The sequence below is a fragment of the Solanum pennellii genome, chromosome 1 (genome assembly GCF_001406875.1).
Source record: "Solanum pennellii chromosome 1, SPENNV200".
NCBI lineage: Eukaryota > Viridiplantae > Streptophyta > Magnoliopsida > Solanales > Solanaceae > Solanum > Solanum pennellii.
Window position 1 is genome coordinate 17,284,355 of NC_028637.1, and position 22,278 is coordinate 17,306,632.

Here is a 22,278-nt window from a genome sequence, read left to right on the forward strand (position 1 = left end):
AAAAGACCAAGGTCACTTCAAAGACGATATCGCCCTAAGAGAAAAATAGATACAAAACTACACCAAGAAAAGGTAAAGAACTACGGGGGAGTTAGACAACGAAAATGGGGAATATGGGTATAGAGATTCGAGATGTAAGAACGAATAAACTATGTCGGTTTGGAAGTTTGGATACTGTGGATGAAGCTGCTTTAGTTTATAACAAGATAACCATTAAAATAAAAGGTGTTAATGCTTTGATAAATATTCTCGAGCTACAACCAAGGAAAGAAACCATATCCACTACTCAGAAGACAATAGGCATGCAACTCCATATATGTATAGGTACTTTATTGGTTCAACTTTCCATAGATTTATCCATTTCACCTTTGAAATCATGAGTTCAAAAGCTGAACTTTAGTAGTTGAAAGACATGACTGTAAGTAAAAAAGTTTCTTTTGGGGGGAGAGGCCAGGGGCTAGCCCCATATCTTCTTTCCTTATTGGCAGAAGTATTTAGTAATCACATATAAATTTATTATTTGTTGCTTTATCTTGATCTGTATTTTAATTTAAACAACAATTTTTTTTCTTATGGAAATTTCTTTTTTTCCTAGTAACTTTTATTTTTTGAATCATGGGTCATTGGAAACAATCTTTTTTCACTAAATAAAAAGAAAAGTTCGTGTATATTTTATTATCCTCTCCAAATCTATTTGCGGAATTACACCGTATATAGTATTGTTATAGTTAAACTAATTAGTTGAAAGAGCATGAATATCTATTATTTATGTATTGATGACACAGAGTTGTTTTTGTCGTTTTTACTTGTAAAGATTTTCTAAAAGAACATTATCTAAAAAATGCTACCTTTTCTAGATATATCTTGGGTTTTTAAAAAAGTGTAGACAATATATTTCTAATGTAACAGAAATGTTCTTTATATTTCAACATATTTCGGAAAATAAGTGATTGAAGATTTTTTCTAAGTAATTTCACTGAAATTTTTTATGAAAAGCAAAATTATTTATATGAAGCAACTACTTCTTTGCTCCCTTAACATATCATGAGGAGCTTGAAATAGAAATTTGATCAAAATTATTTAATATGTTGTTTTTTTTATCAAACATAGATTGTTACTCATTTTCTTCATTAAAGATTAGTTGAATGTTTAGGTTAAATTTGTACAGTTCTCACTAAATGTAAATTCTTTCTTAAAATGGATTAAGGTGATACCATTTTCTTTTTAAATTATCAATAATTAAGCTTTAGTTTCAAACATGATCAAGTAAATAAAGACGTCCTCATATGACAAATATGATCACACGGTACAAATTTTTGGGCTTTATTTTGGCGTGTCAATAGAAACAAATTCATTAGGTTGAATAGATCAAAACAGATTATTCATTGAAATCACCTTAACATTTTTATTCTTAACAATGATTTATATGGTAAAGCATGAACTTCGAGATAGACTTTTAAAATTGTGATCATAAATTGGGACAAAGGGAGTGTCCAAAGAGAAGAAATATATAAACTTATTCCAAGAAAATACGAAAAAGTACAAGGAGTTAGACAAAGGAGATGGGGAAAATGGGCAGCAGAAATCCTAGACACAAAAAACAAAACTAGACTTTGGTTTGGCACTTTTGACACTGCTGAAGAAGTTGCTTTGGTTTATGGTAAGGCAGCCATTGAATTAAGAGGCACTACAATTTTCTTAGAGTGAGCAGTTTTTTTTTTGAATTTTCTTCTAAAATTTCTGAAGAGATATAGGGTACGATCACCTCATATTGATAAAAAAATTTCTAATCATATATGAAGTGTATGCATATTCAGTCTGATGCACCTTTTTTTCCATTTCATGAAGCAATGTCCTCCAAGGAAGAGCTTAGGTAAAAGATGGAGCCGTAAAACCCTCAGCAATTGACGTAGTTGAAAAATCCAGCAATCAGGTGGGAAAAATTTTTCAAGCCTTTACGCATCTTGTGCATATTCACTTGCCGGACCATGATACAACAGACTCGCCTAGTGACGGGAGGATATGGATGAAGAAGAGAAGTCTGAGGGACATGAAAGGACGCGTGTAACGGAAATCGTCATCGAAAAAGGAAGGACCAAGGTCAATTAAAAGAAGAGGTACAAAGAGAAGAAAGATTCAAATTTGATGCAAGAAGTTGTGAATAAGTACAGGAGGGTTAGATGATGAAAATGAGGCAAGTGGGCAGAAGAGATTCGAGATACAAGAAAGAGAACTCGGCTTTGGTTGGGAATATTTGACACTGCTTTAAAAGCTTCTTTGGCTTATCACACTTCCAGATAAGACTTATTTATGTCATACGACAAAAGTTTAGCTCATTTATGTTATTTGTATTGAGAAAAGGCTCATCCATGTGATTATTTCTTAAATGAAATGACATAGATGATCCAAACTATTAACGGATGACATAGACGAATCTTTTCTCAATGTTAAATAACATATTTTATTCATTGTTCTTAAAAAGCATAATTTAATCAATGACATGGCTGAATCATAATTGACAATGTGTAAAAAATAGTTTTGCATCTGTTCAAATGAAAATGACATAGATGAGCCAAATTTTTAACGGATAACATAGATGAGTCTTTTTTAAAATATCAGTTACACATTTATGACTATCTAATGAATTATTAATGTTGATTTCTTTTTTTTTAGTACACATATATGATAATGGATAAGAATGACAAGTGAAAAAAAAAGTCGAATATAAAAGTATAACTATTTGCATTTTAATTTCTTACCATTTCTATATAGCATCGATTACTAAGTTTTAAATTATATAAATGACCATCAAATGCAAAAAATTTAAAGAAAAGAGAAAAGATCAGTAATGAGAGCTTTTGATTTTATTTCAAGGTATGCTCAAATCTGAGTTTTTTTTTAACTTTTCTGGACCACAAGTTACATTTGTGGAGTTATCTATGTGTGACATATGAATTTCTGTGGCGGAAATATTCACTTTTATACATAAGAGATCTGAAAATGATATTTTTTAAAATTCAAATTGTAAGTAGATGAAGAGATCTCATTTCCTTGTTTCTCTGTTTGTTTCTACAAACACATTTTAAAACAAACATATGTATAGATTCAACTACTTTAAGTTTGATCTTTTTTTTGAAGATTTATCTATTGAACTATAAGAAATTCATTGATGGTTTTATGACATCCTTATCACGTGAAAAATTTTATATTTGATACTCTAGATAAACAACTTAACTAAAGAAAAATCTAATATTTTAAGTGAGTTTAAGAGAAATGGTTTTCTAGTTCTTTTTAAGGATATATAATTCAAGTCGGTGAGCGTAAAAATTTGGAAACTCAGATCTCTCACGCTATTACAATTTGAATAGAAGAAAATGACCATTTTAAATCCCTTCTATTTAAAAACGAAGATCTCTTATGTGTAAGGACAAAAACTTCTTGTAAGGCCATAAAACTATCAATCAACAATACCCAGAAGCTAAATCAATCCATAATTACATAATCACACCCAAGAATTGGAGGTTTAGCTAAATTTCATTAAAAGATAGAAGTTGTTACCAAATTGTGTTTCCATCAAGTGGGTAAGATTTATTTTATCTTTAAAAAGGTCTAATTTGACGAATCTTCAACACCCATTTCTAATTTCTCAAAAATGGCAATGTTCAAATCTTTAAAGTTAAGGAATATATTGTCTTGAAACTCCATTCTGAACTTCCAAGCTGATAATTTTTATTCTAGATTGAAACCTAGATTGAACGATAGATCAATTGATACTAAACTAAATACTAAAAGACGTATTTATGGTCGCCAAAAATATGTTGTGAAAGATGATTCGGCGCAATATATTGGGATCGTCGATCCACTCTGTAATCAGTCCTTTGGTCAATTCCATCGCCTTTTATCTTTGACCTTCAGTATCTTCAAATCTGTAACTTTGGGCGACTGCATCGTGGAACCGTTCAGCGACTCACCCACTACTAGAAAGTTCTAAAGCCTTGTTCTAGAGTTTTAGAGGTTTGTATGATTGTTAAAATCGCAACAATGATTCCCCTATTTAGAATGAGGGTTTGGGGTTAGGACGCCAAGGTATGACCACCATGGACTACCCAAGGGGTCCTTGAGGAGGACCCTTGGAACAACCCCAAAAGTTGTCAAAAAGTAGGCATCTTTGACTAATATATGGACCCACGCCCCGTGGATTGGGGTCATAGGACATGTCCTGCACTTTTCTGCAATTTATAGCCTCATTTCACCACCCACAAGGGTGCAGCACGATCCATAGACCCATCCACAGTCCGTGGATGGAGGTTCACATTTAGAGTTTACTTTTTAAGTTGAGGGCTTAGGGATTAATTGACAATTAGTTAGGGGTTAAGGGAGGTCGGTTAGTTTTTTACTAAAATACTATATATGATAATAGACCCCTAAACTAAGTGAACTAAATCATTCTTCCAAGACCTCAAAACGAGCTCAAATTCTATCAAAATAATTCACTCTCCAGAAGTGAAGAACAAGAGAACTAACACTGGCAGATTTCCTCAATTGTTTCAATCTTGTGTTAGGAATTCGAATTAAGGTATGTTATCGTATTCATCTATGGTTCGTCCACCCATAGATCCCCAAAGTTTTCCCCCAATTGCGAAGTCAAAACGCAATTCTAGCTAGGGTTTCTTCCTACATTGTGGTAGTGTTAATTTTTTATTCCAATAAAGTTGATGATACTTAATATGATTAAATTGACATTTGATTATGATATTATGATGAATTTATGTGATTTAAATGGTAAAACCTAGCCTATTTGATGAATTTTATATTTTGGGAGTTTATGCCAGGAAAGGTGAAATTTAAGAATTAGAATTGATCTTCTAAAATTAATGTCATGTGTAGTAATGGTTCAAGATTGGGAATAATATAAACATGAATTAAAATAGACTTTATTATGTATGATAGATCTTGACTTGTAAAGAATAAAAGTTGAACCTTTTGCTGAATTATGACTAGATTCACACGGTAATAAATAATGTGATTAGAATGCCTCATAATCTCGGGGTAATTGATGATTGTAAGCTTTAAAGTAAGGCTTGTAGTCATGAATGTTGAATAAATGGGTCTTTGAGGGTAAAGGTAAGGTGATAGAAGTCTAATTAATATATTTGTGGTGAAAGATCTATAATCACCTAACCTACCATATAACTTCTAAAAAGTATAAAGTGCTAGAGTCACTTGGACATGAATTTATTTTCAAGGACATCCTTTCATGAGACATAGATTATTTATGATTGGTCGAGGAAGTTGGTTGAGAATTTTGAACTATTCGATAACTATATTTAATTAATTGGCGGGTAATATACAGGTAATTAATTGAGTTGATAATAATGAACAAAGTCTGAAACTTTATGTGCTAGGTCAAAATTATATAATGAAGTTTACATGTAGAGTACATATATAAAAATAATTTGATTATTGATGAAGCATATAAACATGCCTAGTTTAAAGGACTTATTGTGCTTTTTTGTTTGTTCTCTTTCCTGAAGCAATGGCTTCCAAAGATGAGCTTCACGAAAACGAGGTAGTCAAAAAACCCTCAAAAGTTGTCAGAGGAAAAAAAACCAATCTAATGGGCGATTGTTCTATGGTCTGGCCACGTGTTGTACGTATTTACATAACGGACAATGACGCCACAGATTCATCTAGTGATGAGGAGGAAAATCATCAAGGAGAGAAGTTCAAACGACAAAAAAGGATTTGCAAAGAAATTATTATAAAAAATGGAAAGACCAAGGTCACTTCAAAGATGGTATCCTCCAAAGATAAAATTGATACAAAACCGCACCAAGACAATGTAAAGAAGTACAGGGGAGTTAGACAACGAAAATGGGGAAGCTGGGTTGCAGAAATTCGAGATATAAGAATGAATAAACGACATTGGTTGGGAAGTTTTCCCACTGCGGATGAAGCTGCTTTGGCTTATGACAAGGCAGCCATTGAAATAAAAGGTCCAAATGCTTTGACAAACATTCTTAAGCTGCCACCGAGGGAAAGCGACCCTATCCACCATTAAGGAAGACAAAAGGCATGCAACTCCATATATGTTTAGTTACTTTGTTGGTTCAAGTTTCCATCGTTTTATCTCCTCCAATCTCATTTTGTGAAATTACACCATGTATGTTCTTGTTGTTGTTGAACTAATCAATTGGAAGCAGATGAATAAGTATGATGTGTGTATTGATGATGTGGAGTTGTTTTTGTTGTATTCTTTGTAAAGATTTTCTAAAAAAATACTATGTAAAAGTGATTACTTTTGCAATATAAACAACCTTGGGTTATAAAAAATGTTTAGACAATATATTTCTAATGCAACAAAAATGTTCAATATAGTTTGACATAAATCGTAAAATAAGTAATTGAAAGATTTCTGTTAATTAGTTCATTTGAAAATTTTCTGAAAAGCTAAATTATTTACATGAAGCTATTACTTCTTTGCTCCCTTAACATATCCTGAGGAGCTTGACATAGAAATTTCACTAGAGTTACTCATTGCATTTTTTCTTATATGAAACATAAATTGGTTCTCATTTTCTTCATAAATTAGATTAGTTACAATAGGTCAATTTTGTACACTTCTAACTAAATGTAAATTCATTCTTAAAATGGATAGGATGATACCATTTTTCTTATAAAAGTAATAACAATCATGCATTAGTTTCAAACATGATCGAGTAAATAGAGACGTCCTAATAAGACAAATATATACAAATTCACATGGTACACACTTTTTACCTTGATTTTGGCCTGGCAGTAGAAACATATTTATGAGGTTGAATAGACAAAAGCAGTCTTTCTTTGAAATCAACTCAACATTTTCATTCTGAATAATGATCTATATGGCATCGTTTGAACTTTGAGATTGATTTTTAAATTGTGATCATAAATTTTGTCTTTTTTAGTCTTTTATGAAAAAATAGTTTTATGTCCTTTCATAATATACCTTTTTTTTCTCTTATACATAAGAGATGAGAAAAGAATATTTTCTTTCATTGAATTAGTAAGAGAACAAGAGATCTCATTTTCTTGTTTTCATGTGTGTTTCTACAAAAAATTTTAAAACTTATATATGGTTAGATTGTACTACTTTATATCTGTTTGTGTCTGAGAGTTTCATCTTTTAAACTATATGAAATTCATAAAGGAATGTAGGTACCTTTTTTTGTCATGATCAGCAAGGTCATTTTTGAAAAGTTTTGTAAAATTATCATTTTACCCCTCCAGATAGTTTTTCCGAGTCATTAATGATTGGCCGGTGAAATTGGTTGAAAATTTTGCACTATTCGATAGCTATACGCAATTAATTGATGGGTAATGGTTAGATAATTAATTAAGTTGATAATGATGAGTTTGCAACTTGCTTAAGACCCTATACCTTTTGGACAATGTGTATTAAAAGGTCTTATTTTCTACAAAATTATTGTCTTGCTTTGCTAAGGTTCTCTATCCGATGCCGCCAATTACTATCACCACTGCCATACGTCTTCATCATTGTAAGGTCAAATTAATGCTACTCTAGAATTTCACTTTGATGCCATGAATACTTAGTCAATTTATACGTACTGAAGAGATAAATCTTAAATTCAACTAGTCACACATTGAGATTACTCTATTATAGAATTGATTACTGCACTATTGGATTGTATAATTAATTACTTTATATTTTAATAGGTCCTTGTCAGAAACTAGGAAACAATTAATGAGATTTTGATTTAGAAGAATGAAATAACTTAATCTACATGCCCTTTTTTAAAGATCGAGAACAATTGTGTTAATGACAAGTAATTATGTAATGATTAAGGTCATGATTAATCAATGATAATAAATTAATTCATAGAAATATATGGTGCCTCAATATAAGGTTTTGAAACAGCAAGTGTTCTCGTTAATCTTGTTCCTAATTTGCTTCGCTGTTTCTTTAATTTACCATATTAAATTTCAAATTTTGATATATTGGTATACGTATTTAAATATTAGGTTTATGATATATTGAATACTTATTCAAAGTATGACAATGTTAATTAGTTTGTTAGTAGTGTCCTATATTCTGGGGCTAGTTGTTAGCAAATACGCTAATCATGGTGCAGTACTTTCTAGTTGTGTTTTTCTTAGTAATTACTTGATTAATTAATGGAACTAGTGGTCATTAAGTGACTTAATAGTTTGTTATTTTAATTCGATATAAAGTTGTACTTTCGTGTGATTTTGTATATTGAAAAATAGAAAAGACTTCAGCATACAATTCTCATAACCTTTGAACCTTTGTTTCTTCCTAAAGTTTTCATGCCTATTTACGCCAACGCCGTTGGTATCAAAGTCATGTCAATTAATGGCAGTGCATTTAGAGTGGAACAACCGCTCATTCCCATCTTCAAGGTAGAAAAGTACGAATCTGGAGTATTCACATGAAAATAATACTCAAATACCAAAATCTTTGGGACTTGGTAGAATGAGGATTTGCACATTCTGACAAATAAAATGGACTTCGAGAAAGTCAGAAAAAAGATACTAAAACATTGGTTTTTATCCAGCAGGAGTTCATTGTTACGACCCAATTTCGAAAACTGAAAGATTTCAAAGCCGATTGCGCAACTTTGGAAATTTGTTAACGGTTTTTGAAAAAATAAGTAATTTGGAAGTCGCCACTTATTTTTTAGGAAAAAATAAGAAAACCATTTAAAAAGAATTTTTTTGAAAAGAGACATTTTCAATAAAATCAGAGTTTTGGGTAAGTGTTTAACTAATTGTCTAAGGAAGGGTTTAGGCACGTTTGAGAATCGCTAAGACGCGGTTGACCGGTGGATTTTAATGTTTGGCTAATATTTAAGAAAAAACTTAAGGTCACTTTATAGAATTATTTTATGAAAATAAATACAGATCAACTAACTTGATAAGTGAGGAAGATATTTAAGGTGTTAAACCGACGAAAATATTTTTTTGACTTAATAATTTATTCGAGTTATTGATTTTGAACCAAGTGGCTAGTTCAAATGCATAAAACATGGATTCACAGTTTTTTAATAAATATGAAAGAACATACATCGTTCTTAAGTTATTGCATAAGCTTAAGTCGCCTAAAAATAAATTGTGTCAACAAATCCAACTCCTTGAAAAGGAATGTGATAATGGAAAAATTAAATAATGTTAAACTCCTATTAGGATTCATCCAAGCCAATAAAACATTAGAAAAATGTTAGCAATCACAAAAATAAAAATAATAAAAAGGAAGTAACAAAAAAAGTATATCGAAAACTGAAAATTTCAGCCCCAACCCAACCATTTTAGGGGGCTGAAGTTGTTGTCTTTTGCAGCTCAGATCTTAGGCCGTTGACCCAAAATGCTTTCTGTTCCTTCTGTGGTATTTTTAGACCTTTAAATTCCAAAAAAGAAGTCATATTAACCCTCTGAAACTTCTGCAATTCAGCCTTATTTCAGCTGTTCAAATTTCAACAATTTGGACGGAAAACACTTTCATTTTCAGCTATTTTGAGCTGATGTTGCTGCTGGTTTTTGCCACTGATCTGTTCGTATTACCTGGGTTTCAACCCAATGACATTAACTTCCCTTTCACTTGGTGTGAAGGAGAGTCGACTCGGAGAGGAAAATGCAAGAGGAAGAGTCCGATTGGACTCAAACGAGAGAGTTCATGCAAAATTCAAATATGAGGAAGAAAGGATTAGTAAGATGATTTTAATAAGCATGTTTGAAAACCTTAATTTATATATTCAACCTCATTACTGAAAATTAAACAAGAAGGTGATCACTCAACCACACAAATGTTTTCATTAACCACAACTCAACTCTAACTGTAAGAGATTACCAACAATGATTAACTCCAAACCATATTAATTAGTATTTGTCAAACAACCAAGATTTTAAAGAAGTAAACTAAATAAAGCAGTCCATATTTCTATAAATATTCAATTTCCAACAAGACAGACATACTAACGAAAAAGTTTTGGCAAAACAAGAGAGACTTTCACACTCCTGCAGTACAATAGATGAGCAATTACTGAATTAACAAGTTCAACTTTGTATTATAATACAAAACACTTAGATGCGGAGGAGTACACAACTTGTATTCTTAATTGTATGCATTTAAAGAGGGCAATGAGAGTGGAGGAAATCATCAGAAACAGAAGAAGACTCTTAATTTCCAATCCTAACATATTTCTTTCACATTCAAACCAAGGAACAATACGATCATAAATTTCAATCACATATTTAAGCGAATAAAAGATCAGAATATAGATGGGGAATGACACAACTTAGATAATTCACTATGAATCTTGAATTTTAGAATCAGCAAATAGAGAAATAAAAGATTAAGTGAAAAATGTTAGTTAACAAAAGAGACCTCAGGCCAGGTAAATATGCTCCTGGAAACAATAGTGATCATATTCATATTTCTTAACTACTGCCAGCAACAGAGCAACAAACTTAATCAGCTCAATCAGAATTCACTTAACATAGTGAACAAGATCATGGAAAAACTTTACTGCTATTTATATAAACATCACACTAAACACATTTAATTTAAAAAACATAATTGACAATACTAAAACAAAAACAATTCCACGTTGCATCAGAAAGAAAAGAATAAAGAAAGAGCGAAAAGATTACCTGGTTCTGGCCAGCAAACCGGAAGACGAGTTTGTCGGAGACGATTTCACCTCTCTCAACTCGAGCAACCACAAAAACGTTTAAAAATATTAAACTATGGAACCAAGAATTCCCAAAAATTTATGGGTACTCTTTGGTCTCTGAAAATCCTCGTTTAAAACAGTGAATGAAGTGGGTTTATATAGAAACCCAAAAATTCCAAAAATCTGAGAAGAGATGATGTAGGAGTTTTGAAAATTTTCAAAATCCCCTAACAGATAGGGATTTCCCATTGGTTGATGTACGAATTGGAATGGTGAGGCACCAGATTTTGACATCTCACCCTCTCCAAAGGTCCTCGTACGAAGAGAGGTGAGAGGGTGCATCGCGTGACTGCTGGGATTTCTGGGTTTCTTCTGAGTTTCAGTCGCGAGAGAGGACAAAGATCGCGCGGGTCGGGTGGGTTGATTTTTGGTATTGTTGTACGCTGTGGGTATTTGGAATTTTATGTTTTGGAATGGATTATTTGACAAGATGAGATGCTGAGAATGGGTTTGGATTGACAAGATGACCCAAATTTGGTCTTAAAATAATTGGAACTCAAGTTAATAGATGATTAAATTTCAAATAAAAAATTATAGCCAATTAAGGTTAAAACTTTGCCAAATTGACATTAGTTGGAAAATTCGAATTTTTTCTTTTTAGATATGAAATAGCTCTTTATAGCCTCTATGGCGACTTCTCTTAAAAGCCTCGGTTGTCACCCCCCTAATCAAAATACTTATCTTCATTTTCGGTCAAATGATAAATAAGATGAATTTATAGAAACTAACTAATGAGATTGTTAATCTTGACAAAGTGAAATAATTAATTAAATTACAAAATAAACAATTTAATTGCATACTAGTTAACTCGAAATTATAACTATAGCTTAGACTAAAGTAAATTAATAAAACACTTAACTAAAAATGTAAAATCTTTTTGTAATGGTTTTTGAATATTTATAACATTACATAAATATATCTATCATTTAAAAATTATATAAATAACAAAAAATACTTAAAATGACTTGAAAAAAATACTTGAATTTCACAATACTAATTATTCCAAATCGCTTAAAAATTATGAAGCTCGAAAAATAATTGTGAATTAAATCAAGCGTCTTATGAACTACTAGTGGTCAAAATTGGGTGTCAACAACTGCCCCTCGTTTGAATCGATGGATGAAAAAGATCCGAATCAAACGATATTGACGAATCCAATTTTGTCCGACCACTAATTCATCTCTTCAAAAAGAGTTTTTGGTACGGACTTTAAGAATTATGGCCGAACCCCGGTATTGAGTTTCCTACTTATCTCTGGTTACATGAGAACTCAAACCACTAGCAGTTCATAAGACGCTTGATTTAATGCACAATTTCAAAACAATGTAAAAGATATTTCGATGTCGAAGTATGGAGAGATCGAAAAGCTCAAAAATGGAGTGATGACAGAATTGTTGGAGTATAGTCGAGTCTTCAACATTGAGCCCACCTACATATCCCTAAACTTAGGGAATCAGACTGTTTGAAGTTCGACTCAATCGGTTGAAAAGGAAATCTCATATGCGGATTTAACCTTTAGCTTAAGGATGAGTGGCAACTAGGTTGAGCATGGAAAAGAGCCTTGCAAACATTTCACTTATGAATGTGGGGCCTTTCACACCCATAGGTAATAACTTACATAAGCATAACTTCCAAGCCTCTAGGTGTATTTTCACTCGAATTTGAAAAAGTTGTCTCTGGTGAGAGTTGAAATTTAACGAAAGTCGAAACTGAAACTATTAAACCCACGAAAATACGCACATGCCTTAGGATAGAGGTGTGGTTTGATTGTGGTAGAAGTTGTTCCTCAACTCGCGTAGTAAGAGTTTCATATTCCTCTTTGGACTATGCTCCAGTTTGCTACTAAGTAAAAGTTTCACGTTGTGCAGCGTGCTGGTTGACGTAGTCCACTTTCTGTGTTGGAAAACCTGGAAAAAAGTTGTCAGTGGAAAATGTAACACAAATACAAATATAATTAGTGCAAACCAGGTATAACATCTCATACTGAAGGAGATGACAATCCAATTATAATTTTAGCGTGTCATGTTGAAGAAAGTGACGCTCCAATAGTAAATTAATGTGTCACGTTGAAGGAAGTGACGCTCCAATAATAATTTTAGTGTGTGGCGTCGAAGGAAGTGATGCTCCAATAGTAAATTAACGTGTCACGTTGAAGGAAGTGACGCTCCAATAATAATATAATGTGTCACGTTGAGAGAAGTGATTATCCAATAATAACTCTCCAATAATAATTTAATGTGTCACGTTGAAGGAAGTGACTCTCCAATAATAATTTAACGTGTCACGTTGAAGGAAGTGACGCTCCAATAATAATTTAACCTGTCACGTTGAAGGAAGTGACTCTCCAATAATAATTTAACGTATCACGTTAAAGGAAGTGACGCTCCAATAATAATCTTAATACGTCACGTTTGAAGGAAGTGACTCTCTAATAATAATTTAACGTGTCACGTTGAAGGAAGTGACGCTCCAATAATAATTTAAAGTTGTAACAAAGTAATCTAATTAGTTTCTTGTAGTTTGTGAAGCCGATAACATCTCTGGTTGTCATTAAAACTTTCTCGTCCTTTGAATATGGAATCTCTTGTAAAGAGGAGATTGGTTTGACAAAGGTTATATTCGAAACTTGAAGTCGAATGAGGATTTTGAGAACTTTAAACTATTTCAAAAAGTTGCCCCTCTTTACAGGCAAAGCGTACTTAATTGAAATAATTGGTAAGAAACGAGAATGATTGATTTAAAAACATGCCCTATTTCCTGCATCCAAAGAAAAATTCTTAGTTTTGAGAGACTTATTCATGTTGGTTTTGCCTTGCTGTCCTGATGCTCCTTTGCTTTCTGAATTACAAGCTTGTCTGGTCTCAGAATGTCGCTTCATGGAATTTTTGAGAACTCCCTCAAAAATTCTGCCCCAACATAAATATAATATAACTTTTCAACCTTCTGTAGTTTTTAACTGAATTTTTTAGATTCTCTCAAAAATTCTGCCGCAGTTGCAACTCTGAAATGATTCTTGATTCTGGTTTGTTGAATAAAACTCTCTTTTTAGTGAATTTATAGATCCTCTCAAAATTCTGCCCTAGTTTTCATTATAAAGAGAACTGAAAAACTTACGGGGAATATGACCGAGCCGGTGCGGCGCCTACGTATCCCGTTGAGCAGGAATCAGGTCAAACGTAGTTCCAACTCTTGAGGATTAGCAAAAATAGAAAAAATTAACTAAGGAAATGACCGAGACCGACATAGGCTGCCTACGTATCTCATTCTTGAGAATTCAGGTCAGACGTAGTTCATTAGAGGTAATAGATGCCTACAAATTAAAATCCAAACAAACGATTACAAAGGAAGCAATACAATAAAAGGCGATTAGTGGGAAATGAAACAAACAAACAAGAAATGCAAGACTTAAAGATGTCAAAAGTACAATTTTCAAAACAACTTGCTTCTTCTTTGAACTTGTTGTGCCAACAACTATTCCTTATGCTTGGGCAACGGATTGGTCTTCACATTTGGTGGAGCTTGAGTGAGTTTTACCACCTCATTGTCAATAAGATCTTGAATTTTGTGTTTGAGAGTGATACACCTCTCAGTATCATGTCCAACAACTCCTGAATGATAAGCACAATGCTTATATGGGTCATACCAGTCGACTGAAGTATTGACATTCTTGGCTTCCACTGGATGAAGTATTCCTGCCTCTTTAAACCTCTCAAAAAGTTGAGTCTGTGTGTCACACAATTGAGTGAAGACTCTGGGAGGATTTTTCTCAAAATAAGGATGAGGTGCGTTGTTTCGAGGATTTTGCATTGGTCGTGGAGAACGAAATGTCGCTTGATTGTTGCAAACATAGTATTGTGAATTAGGATAGCCTGGAGGTGGTTGACGGTTACATGAGGTAGCTCCTCGTGTCGTCAACATCATAACTTCTTTTTCTTTTTTCTTTCCAAAGGAACCAGTTGGATAAGCTCTATTAGTAAACTGAGATGAGGTGTAACTCAATATTCCGCCAGTTTTGAGACCCTCTTCAAGCATTTCTCCAGCTTTGATAACTTAAGCAAATGTCTTTCCACCCATCGTCACCATTCGCTCATAGTATTTTGAATCTTGAGCTTGAATAAAATAGGTGATCATTTCTGATTCCTCCATAGGTGGGTGCACCCTATAAACTTCTTCTCTCCAACGAATGACATATTCTCGAAAGCATCAGTCGACTTTGGTTTTAGCTTGGTAATAGAGATCCTATCAGGAGCAATTTTAACATGAAACTTGTAGTGATCCACAAAAGCATTCGCTAGATCATCCTAAGCGCGCCATTTAGTGACATCTTTCTTAGAGTACCACTCCAATGCTTTTCCAGTCAGACTTTGATTGAACAACTTGATTATTATCCCTTCGTTGTTTGCAACGCCAATCAACTTTTCATAGTATATTTTCAAGTGAAAGAACGTATTTCTTGATCAACTAAACTTTTCAAACTTTGGAATCTTGTAACCGGGTGACAACTCAACCTCAGGAAATGTGCACAATTCTTCGTATCTAAAACGCTAGCTACTATCGAACCCATGAAGACCTCTCATAGCATCATCCAAGATTTTCATCTTCTTATTCATCATTTCAGCATCAATTGATTTTTCGGCCCCCTCAATTTCAATATAGTGATTAACATCGGGCAGTGAAACTTTGGAGTCTTGGTAACAGGTGGAGCAGTGACATAAGTGTACACTGGCATAGTGTGATGTGTTACTGTTGGAGATTTTGGAGGAGCAAATGTGTACATAAGAGGAGTATCCTAAGATAAATAAGTGAGTGAGGTGCTTTAAGTTTGCCGAAAGGTGGTAAAATGATCTCCTTGATGAAACTCACTCGAAGTCGGATACACAGGTGGCATGGGCCCCTTTTCAAGAGCATCAGGTGGTTGATTCGGAGAAGAAACTTGGTATTGATCTAGCAGGAGATTCAGTGTGTTAATTTGTCGCTCTAGACGAGCAATGACTTCCATAGGTGATTATGTTGCTACCGAGGCACTAGGATTAGCTGCGATAGATGAAGTGGGGATCATTTCGGACGAAGCAACCGTGTGAATAGTGGGATCCATTTTTGAACGAGTCTTTTTAGTAGTCCAAGTAAGAAATGAAGAGTCTGTAGAGATTCTCTTGACCTTAGACCGTGTAAAATATGAATGTTCTGCCAGCGGGTACTTTGATGAAGTGAGCAAGTTTAATTACCAACACAAATCAGTCTTCTTCTAAAGCAACTCAAAAATAAGAAAGTTAGTCCATTAATCATAAAAATAACCGAAACAACATATAAAACAAATAACATATGTTTTGTTTTAAACAAACTAGTCTAAAATTCGAAGAAGGTGAGTTTCTAGAAAATAATCAAATGGAAAAAATTGTTTATTGTGAACTAAAATTTTAACGAAAGAAAAGAATTTGACTAAAGAGAATTATATGATTTGAGTAAAGATTCAAAGTGTAGATTTTGGAAGGTTAAACTGAAAAGCTCTTTTGGAGAAACAAAAACGTCTCGATATTCGCTTGAAACTGAAGGAATGTTTAGTAACGCCGGATAGTAGGTGTGGAAAATAATTTTAAAGAAACAACGAGGTCAACGTGAATATAAATGATGACCTAATATTTTTTTAAATATCTATTGAACCTAAAAACTTTAGTGATATTGAACGTATTTTGGTAATGGAGTTATAGTATTTTGGACGGTTTGAAAATTGGATTGATGTTCTAAAACATTGAATTGGAATAATGGACCAATTATGCTTAAAGCAAAACATATGTATATAAACAAATAGGTCAAACAAGCACAAATGAAACAAAATTTGTAACATTTAACACACAAACAATATAGAATGCTTCCTAACATACATGTGACCTTTTCAGCCAAAGGTAAACCTAACATTTGAAGGATGTGTATATCATTTGTAAATCGTTCCATTGCCCCAAAAATATTTATATAAAACTTATGAATAAAATAAAAAGGGATACATAATAGAGGAAAGGGAAATAAATATCAATCCCATGTAGGGGTACAATGGTAAACTAAGCTAAACTTCCATATAAGTCTTCATTCCCGAACTTCTTGATGCTTTTGAATTTCTTTTTGATGAGGAGGATTTTCACTTTGCTTAAACAGAGAAACTACCTATAAATATAAAAACCCTAACCCCAAAGGATAATGTTACTTACAAATTGACATACATATCCTTCAAATTTAACAAATAATTTAACAAATAATTGAATGATCATCTTATATTGAATGGGGTCAATTAGACTCAAGGTGATCTTCGAATGGGTCCAATACACCTTGGGTATTGGATTATCTTAGGTTAATGCACCTAAAAAGGGTTTTGGCATAGCTCTAACTTAGTTAACTAAGAGTTAACTTTATTTACAGTTGATAGGTGACCCAAGCGGACTCCTTAGGTTGAGACAGTTAACGACCGTTGACTACCTAGTAGCCAACTACATTCGTCAGGGTGTCCCGAGAAAAGTTTGGTTAAAGAATGATAGCGAACCCGTATAATCATCCTCTAAGTAAAAAAATATAATATCATTTGACGGAATAAATGTTATGCATGCAATGACAGTAACATTCGAAATTTAAACACATAATTACGTAAAGCAACATTTAGTACTACAAATAATGGTTAGCCAAACAATAATATCTTTTGGTTAGAACCTAGATGAATTCCCAGCGGAGTCGCCATTCTGTTACGACCCGATTTCGGAAACTGAAAGATTTCGAAGCCGATTCACAACTTTGGCAATTTGTTAAAGCTTTTGCAAAAGATAAGTAATTTGGAAAGTTGCCACTTATTTTTTAGGAAAAAAATAAGAAAACCATTGAAAAGAAATTTTTTTGAAAGAAAACATTTTAAATAAAATCAGGGTTTTGGGTAAGTGTTCAACTAATTCTCTAAGGAAGGGTTTAGGCACGTTTGAGAATCCGCTAGGACGCGGTTGACCGACGGATTTTAATGTTTGGCTAATAATTAAGAAAAAACTTAAGGTCACTTGATAGAATTAGTTTATGAAAATAAATACAAATCAACTAACTTGATAAGCAAGGAAGATATTTAAGGTGTTAAACCGACGAAAATATTTTTTTGACTTAATAATTTATTCGAGTTATTGATTTTGAACCAAGTGGCTAGTTCAAATTCATAAAACATGGATTCATAGCTTTTTAATGAAAGAACATACATAGTTCTTAAGTTATTCCATAAGCTTAAGTCGCCTAAAAATAAATTGTGTCAACAAATCCAACTCCTTGAAAAGGAATTTGATAAAGGAAAAAATTAAATAATGTTAAACTCCTATGAGGATTCATCCAAGCCAATAAAACGTTAGAAAAATGTGATCAATCACAACAATAAAAATAATAAAGAGGAAGTAACATAAAAAGTGTACCGAAAACTGAAAATTTCAGCCCCAATCAACCATTTTAGAGGGCTGAAATTGTTGTCTTTTGCAGCTCAGATCTTAGGCCGTTGACCCAAAATGCTTTCTGTTCCTTCTGTAGTATTTTTAGACCTTTAAATTCCAAAAAAGAAGTCATTTTAACCCTCTGAAACTTCTGCAATTCAGCCTTATTTCAGCTGTTCAAATTTCAACAATTTAGACGGAAAACACTTTCATTTTCAGCTATTTTGAGAGGTAAAAGAGTGTCAAGCTAAGGCAAGAGGGATTCCTTACAAGAAGAAAAAGAAAAGGAAGCTTAATAGTAATTCAATTAAGCCCATTGGCGCTGGTGTTGGTGCTAGTGCTAATCAACACAAGAATTTGATGCAAGCAAGCTAAATTATAAGGGTAAGTAATTTTCTTTGTTTTATATCAATATTGGTAAATTATACGTATCATATGGACTTACTTCAATTTTGACTTTATTTCCTTATGGTGTTGGAATAAAACTACAAGTATAAGTGACAAAGAATTGAATGATTTACTTATCTCTATGAAGTTTGTTGTTGTACTATCAACATCTTTTCTTGAAAAGTAAAATTATTATAAGTACCAGTGATATTTATTATTGCCAAACTGTAACTAATTTTCGATTAGACCTTGATGTAAAAGGTTATTTACTAAATGAAAATCCCTAAAACCCTGATCTTTATGGTCATGGTGAAGCAATTGAATTTGAGGAATAATAGATCTTTATGGTCATGGTGAAGCAATTGAATGAAAATCCCTAAAACCCTGGTTTTTGCCACTGATCTGTCCGTATTACCTGGGTTTCAACCCAATGACATTAACTTCCCTTTCACTTGGTGTGAAGGAGAGTCGACTCGGAGAGGAAAATGCAAGAGGAAGAGTCCGATTGGACTCAAACGAGAGAGTTCATGGAAAATTCAAAGATGAGGAAGAAAGGATTAGTAAGATGATTTTAATAAGCATGTTTGAACAACAAACCTTAATTTATATATTCAACCTCATTACTGAAAATTAAACAAGAAGGAGATCACTCAACCACACAAATGTTTTCATTAACCACAACTCAACTCTAACTGTAAGAGATTACCAACAACGATTATCTTCAAACCATATTAATTAGTATTTGTCCAACAACCAAGATTTTAAAGAAGTAAACTAAAATAAGCAGTCCATATTTCTATAAATATTCAATTTCCAACAAGACAGACATACTAAAGAAAATGTTTTGGCAAAACAAGAGAGACTTTAACACTCCTGCAATACAATAGATGAGCAATTAATGAATTAACAAGTTCAACTTTGTATTATAATACAAAACACTTAGATGAGGAGGAGCAGAGGCGGACCCACATGGTGTCCGCCGGGTGCTCGAGCCCCCATTAACTTCGTTACGGAATATATATATCTATATAGAAATCAATAGGTATTGTATAAAATTAACATAGAGCACCCAATGAATAAATCATTTAGTTGGCCCAATGGCTCTTGTATGGGTACTTAAGACTTTTTTAGTGTTGTTGTACCAAGGTTCCAATATCACTGTTAACACATTTTTTATATTTTCACTTTAGAACACCCACAACCTTAAATTCCTAGATCCGCCACTGCGAAGGAGTACATAACTTGTATTATTAATTGTATGCAATTAAAGAGGGCAATGAGAGAGGAGGAAACCAGCAGAAATAGAAGAAGACACTTAATTTCCAATTCTAACATATTTCTTTCACATTCAAACCAAGGAACAATACGATCATAAATTTCAATCACATATTTAAGCGAATAGAAGATCAGAATATAGATGGGGAATGACACAACTTAGATAATTCACTATGAATCTTGAATTTTACAATCAGCAAATAAAGAAATAAAAGATTAAGTCAAAAATGTTAGTTAACAAAAGAGACCTCAGGCCAGGTAAATATGCTCCTGGAAACAATAGTGATCATATTCATATTTCTTAACTACTGCCAGCAACAGAGCAACAAACTTAATAAGCTCAATCAGAATTCACTTAACATAGTGAACAAGATCATGGAAAAACTTTAGTGCTATTTATATAAACATCACACTAAACACATTTAATTTAAAAAACATAATTGTCAATACTAAAACAAACAACAATTCCACAATGCATCAGAAAGAAAAGACTAAAGAAAGAGCGAAAAGATTACCTGGTTACCGGAAGACGAGTTTGTTGGAGACGATTCAACCTCTCTCAACTCGAGCAACCACAACAACGTTTAAAAATATTAAACTATGGAACCAAGAATTCCAAAAAATTTATGGGTACTCTTTGGTCTCTGAAAATCCTCGTTTAAAACAGTGAATGAAGTGGGTTTATATAGAAATCCAAAAATTACAAAAATCTGGGAAGAGATGATGTGGATTTTTGAAAATTTTCAAAATCCCTTAATAGATAGGGATTTCCCATTGGTTGATGTACGAATTGGAATGGTGAGGTGTTGATTTTGAGTGAAGGACGATCGAGACACCAGATTTTGACATCTCACCCTCTCCAAAGGTCCTCGTACGAAGAGAGATGAGAGGGTGCATCGCGTGACTGCTGGGATTTCTGGGTTTCCTATGAGTTTCAGTCGGGAGAGAGGACAAAGATCGCGCAGGTCAGGTGGGTTGATTTTTGGTATTGCTGTACGCAGTAGGTAATTGGAATTTTATGTTTTGGAATGGATTATTTGACAAGTTGGGCTGCTGAGAATGGGTTTGGATTGACAAGATGACCCAAATTTTGTCTTAAAAGAATTGGAACTCAAGTTAATAGATGATTATATTTCAAATAAAAAAGGGCAACTTTCACATATAGCAAATAAAAAATTCATATTTCTATGCTATAGCAAAGTTTGTACAATTGCGCTCCATAGCAAACAAAGAAACTGTATATTTCGCTATACATATACAGTTGAAGCAAATTGTATAAAACGAAGTGTATAAAACAAGAAAGAGAAAGACACTTGGGCAGAGAACTGTATATACGAAGTGTATTAAACGAATTGTATTATTATAAGTGTATAGAATGATTATATACAATTTGAATTTGTATAAAATGAGAAAGAGAGAAAGACAAAAGTGACTTGACAAGGAATATACAATTGAATCAAATTGTATAAAACGAGAAAGAGAGAAATTAGATACAATTTGAAAATTGCGAGAAAGAGAGAAAGGCAAAAGAAACTGGGCAGGGGAGTATTTTTATTGTATAATTATATGTGTATAGGACGGAAATATATGTACTTGCATGTGTATATACAATTTTCTCATGCTTTATACAAACAAAAAAGCAATTTTTACATTTCGGTTCGGTTTGTATAGGTGAGAAAGGCGAGGGTGGAGAGCGAGATTGGGGAGAGTGGCCAGCGAGATCTGGAAGAGGGGAGAGAGGGGAACAAAAATATATGTATTTATACAATTTTCTCTACTTTAAACAATTATAAACAATTTTTATACACTTGTGTTTGTATAAAAAGTGAGAAAGTGAGCGAGAGATTGGAGGAAGTGGCGAGCGAGATATTTGGGAGAGAGGTGTCTGGCAAATTTTTGCAAACGTTTGCTATGGAGCACAATTAAATCAAACCGTAGCTACTCTATTTATTTTAGGTTATTAGTTTACTATTATATACAATTTTCCCAATAAAAAAATATAGCAATCAAGGTTAAAACTTAGCCAAATTAAAATTAGTTGGCAAATTCGGTTAAATGCTAAATAAGATGAATTTATAGAAATTAACTAATGAGCATATTAATCTTGACAAAGTGAAATAATTAATTAAATTATAAAATAAACAATTTAATTGCATACTAGTTAACTCGAAATTATAACTATAGCTTTGACTAAAGTAAATTAAAAAAACACTTAACTAAAAATGTAAAATCTTTTTGGGATTGTTTTTGAATATTTATAACATTACATAAATATATCTATCATTTAAAAATTATATAAATAACAAAAAATATATTTTAAATGACTTGAAAAATACTTGAATTTAACACACTGATCATTCCAAATAGCTTAAAAATTATGAAGCTCGAAAGTTAATTCCTATCATGGAGGGTCAAAATTGGGT

General features: G+C 32.8%; 2 protein-coding genes and 1 pseudogene across 5 annotated transcripts; 1 reads left to right on the top strand and 2 right to left on the bottom strand.

The window, feature by feature from the left end:
• The window catches only part of LOC107018183, a 158,451-nt pseudogene that overhangs the window by 16,634 nt on the left and 119,539 nt on the right, over positions 1–22,278 (bottom strand).
• LOC107008020 (ethylene-responsive transcription factor ERF069-like) lies at positions 5,482–6,061 on the top strand. Its single transcript, XM_027913994.1, is given in 2 exon segments — positions 5,482–5,514; positions 5,516–6,061. Coding segments are annotated over 2 exon segments (579 nt in total).
• LOC107008104 lies at positions 14,103–20,921 on the bottom strand. Of its 4 annotated transcripts, XR_003575948.1 has the most exons (3): positions 20,371–20,917; positions 18,179–18,301; positions 14,103–15,996 (listed from the first exon to the last, which is right to left on the bottom strand). XR_003575948.1 is itself a non-coding variant. In XM_027913995.1 (2 exons), the coding sequence occupies exon 2, from the start codon at positions 14,781–14,783 to the stop codon at positions 14,223–14,225; it is 561 nt and encodes a 186-aa protein (XP_027769796.1). In that variant the 5' UTR covers positions 14,784–15,996; positions 20,371–20,921; the 3' UTR covers positions 14,103–14,222. The 4 variants fall into 4 exon arrangements, 1 of the variants encoding a protein (XP_027769796.1); XR_003575947.1 differs by lacking the exon at positions 20,371–20,917 and having other exon boundaries at positions 18,179–20,364; XM_027913995.1 differs by lacking the exon at positions 18,179–18,301 and having other exon boundaries at positions 20,371–20,921.

Excerpts from the sequence above, each read along its gene's own strand:
- LOC107008104 (XM_027913995.1), bottom strand. The coding sequence starts at position 14,783 with ATGCTTGAAGAGGGTCTCAAAACTGGCGGAATATTGAGTTACACCTCA.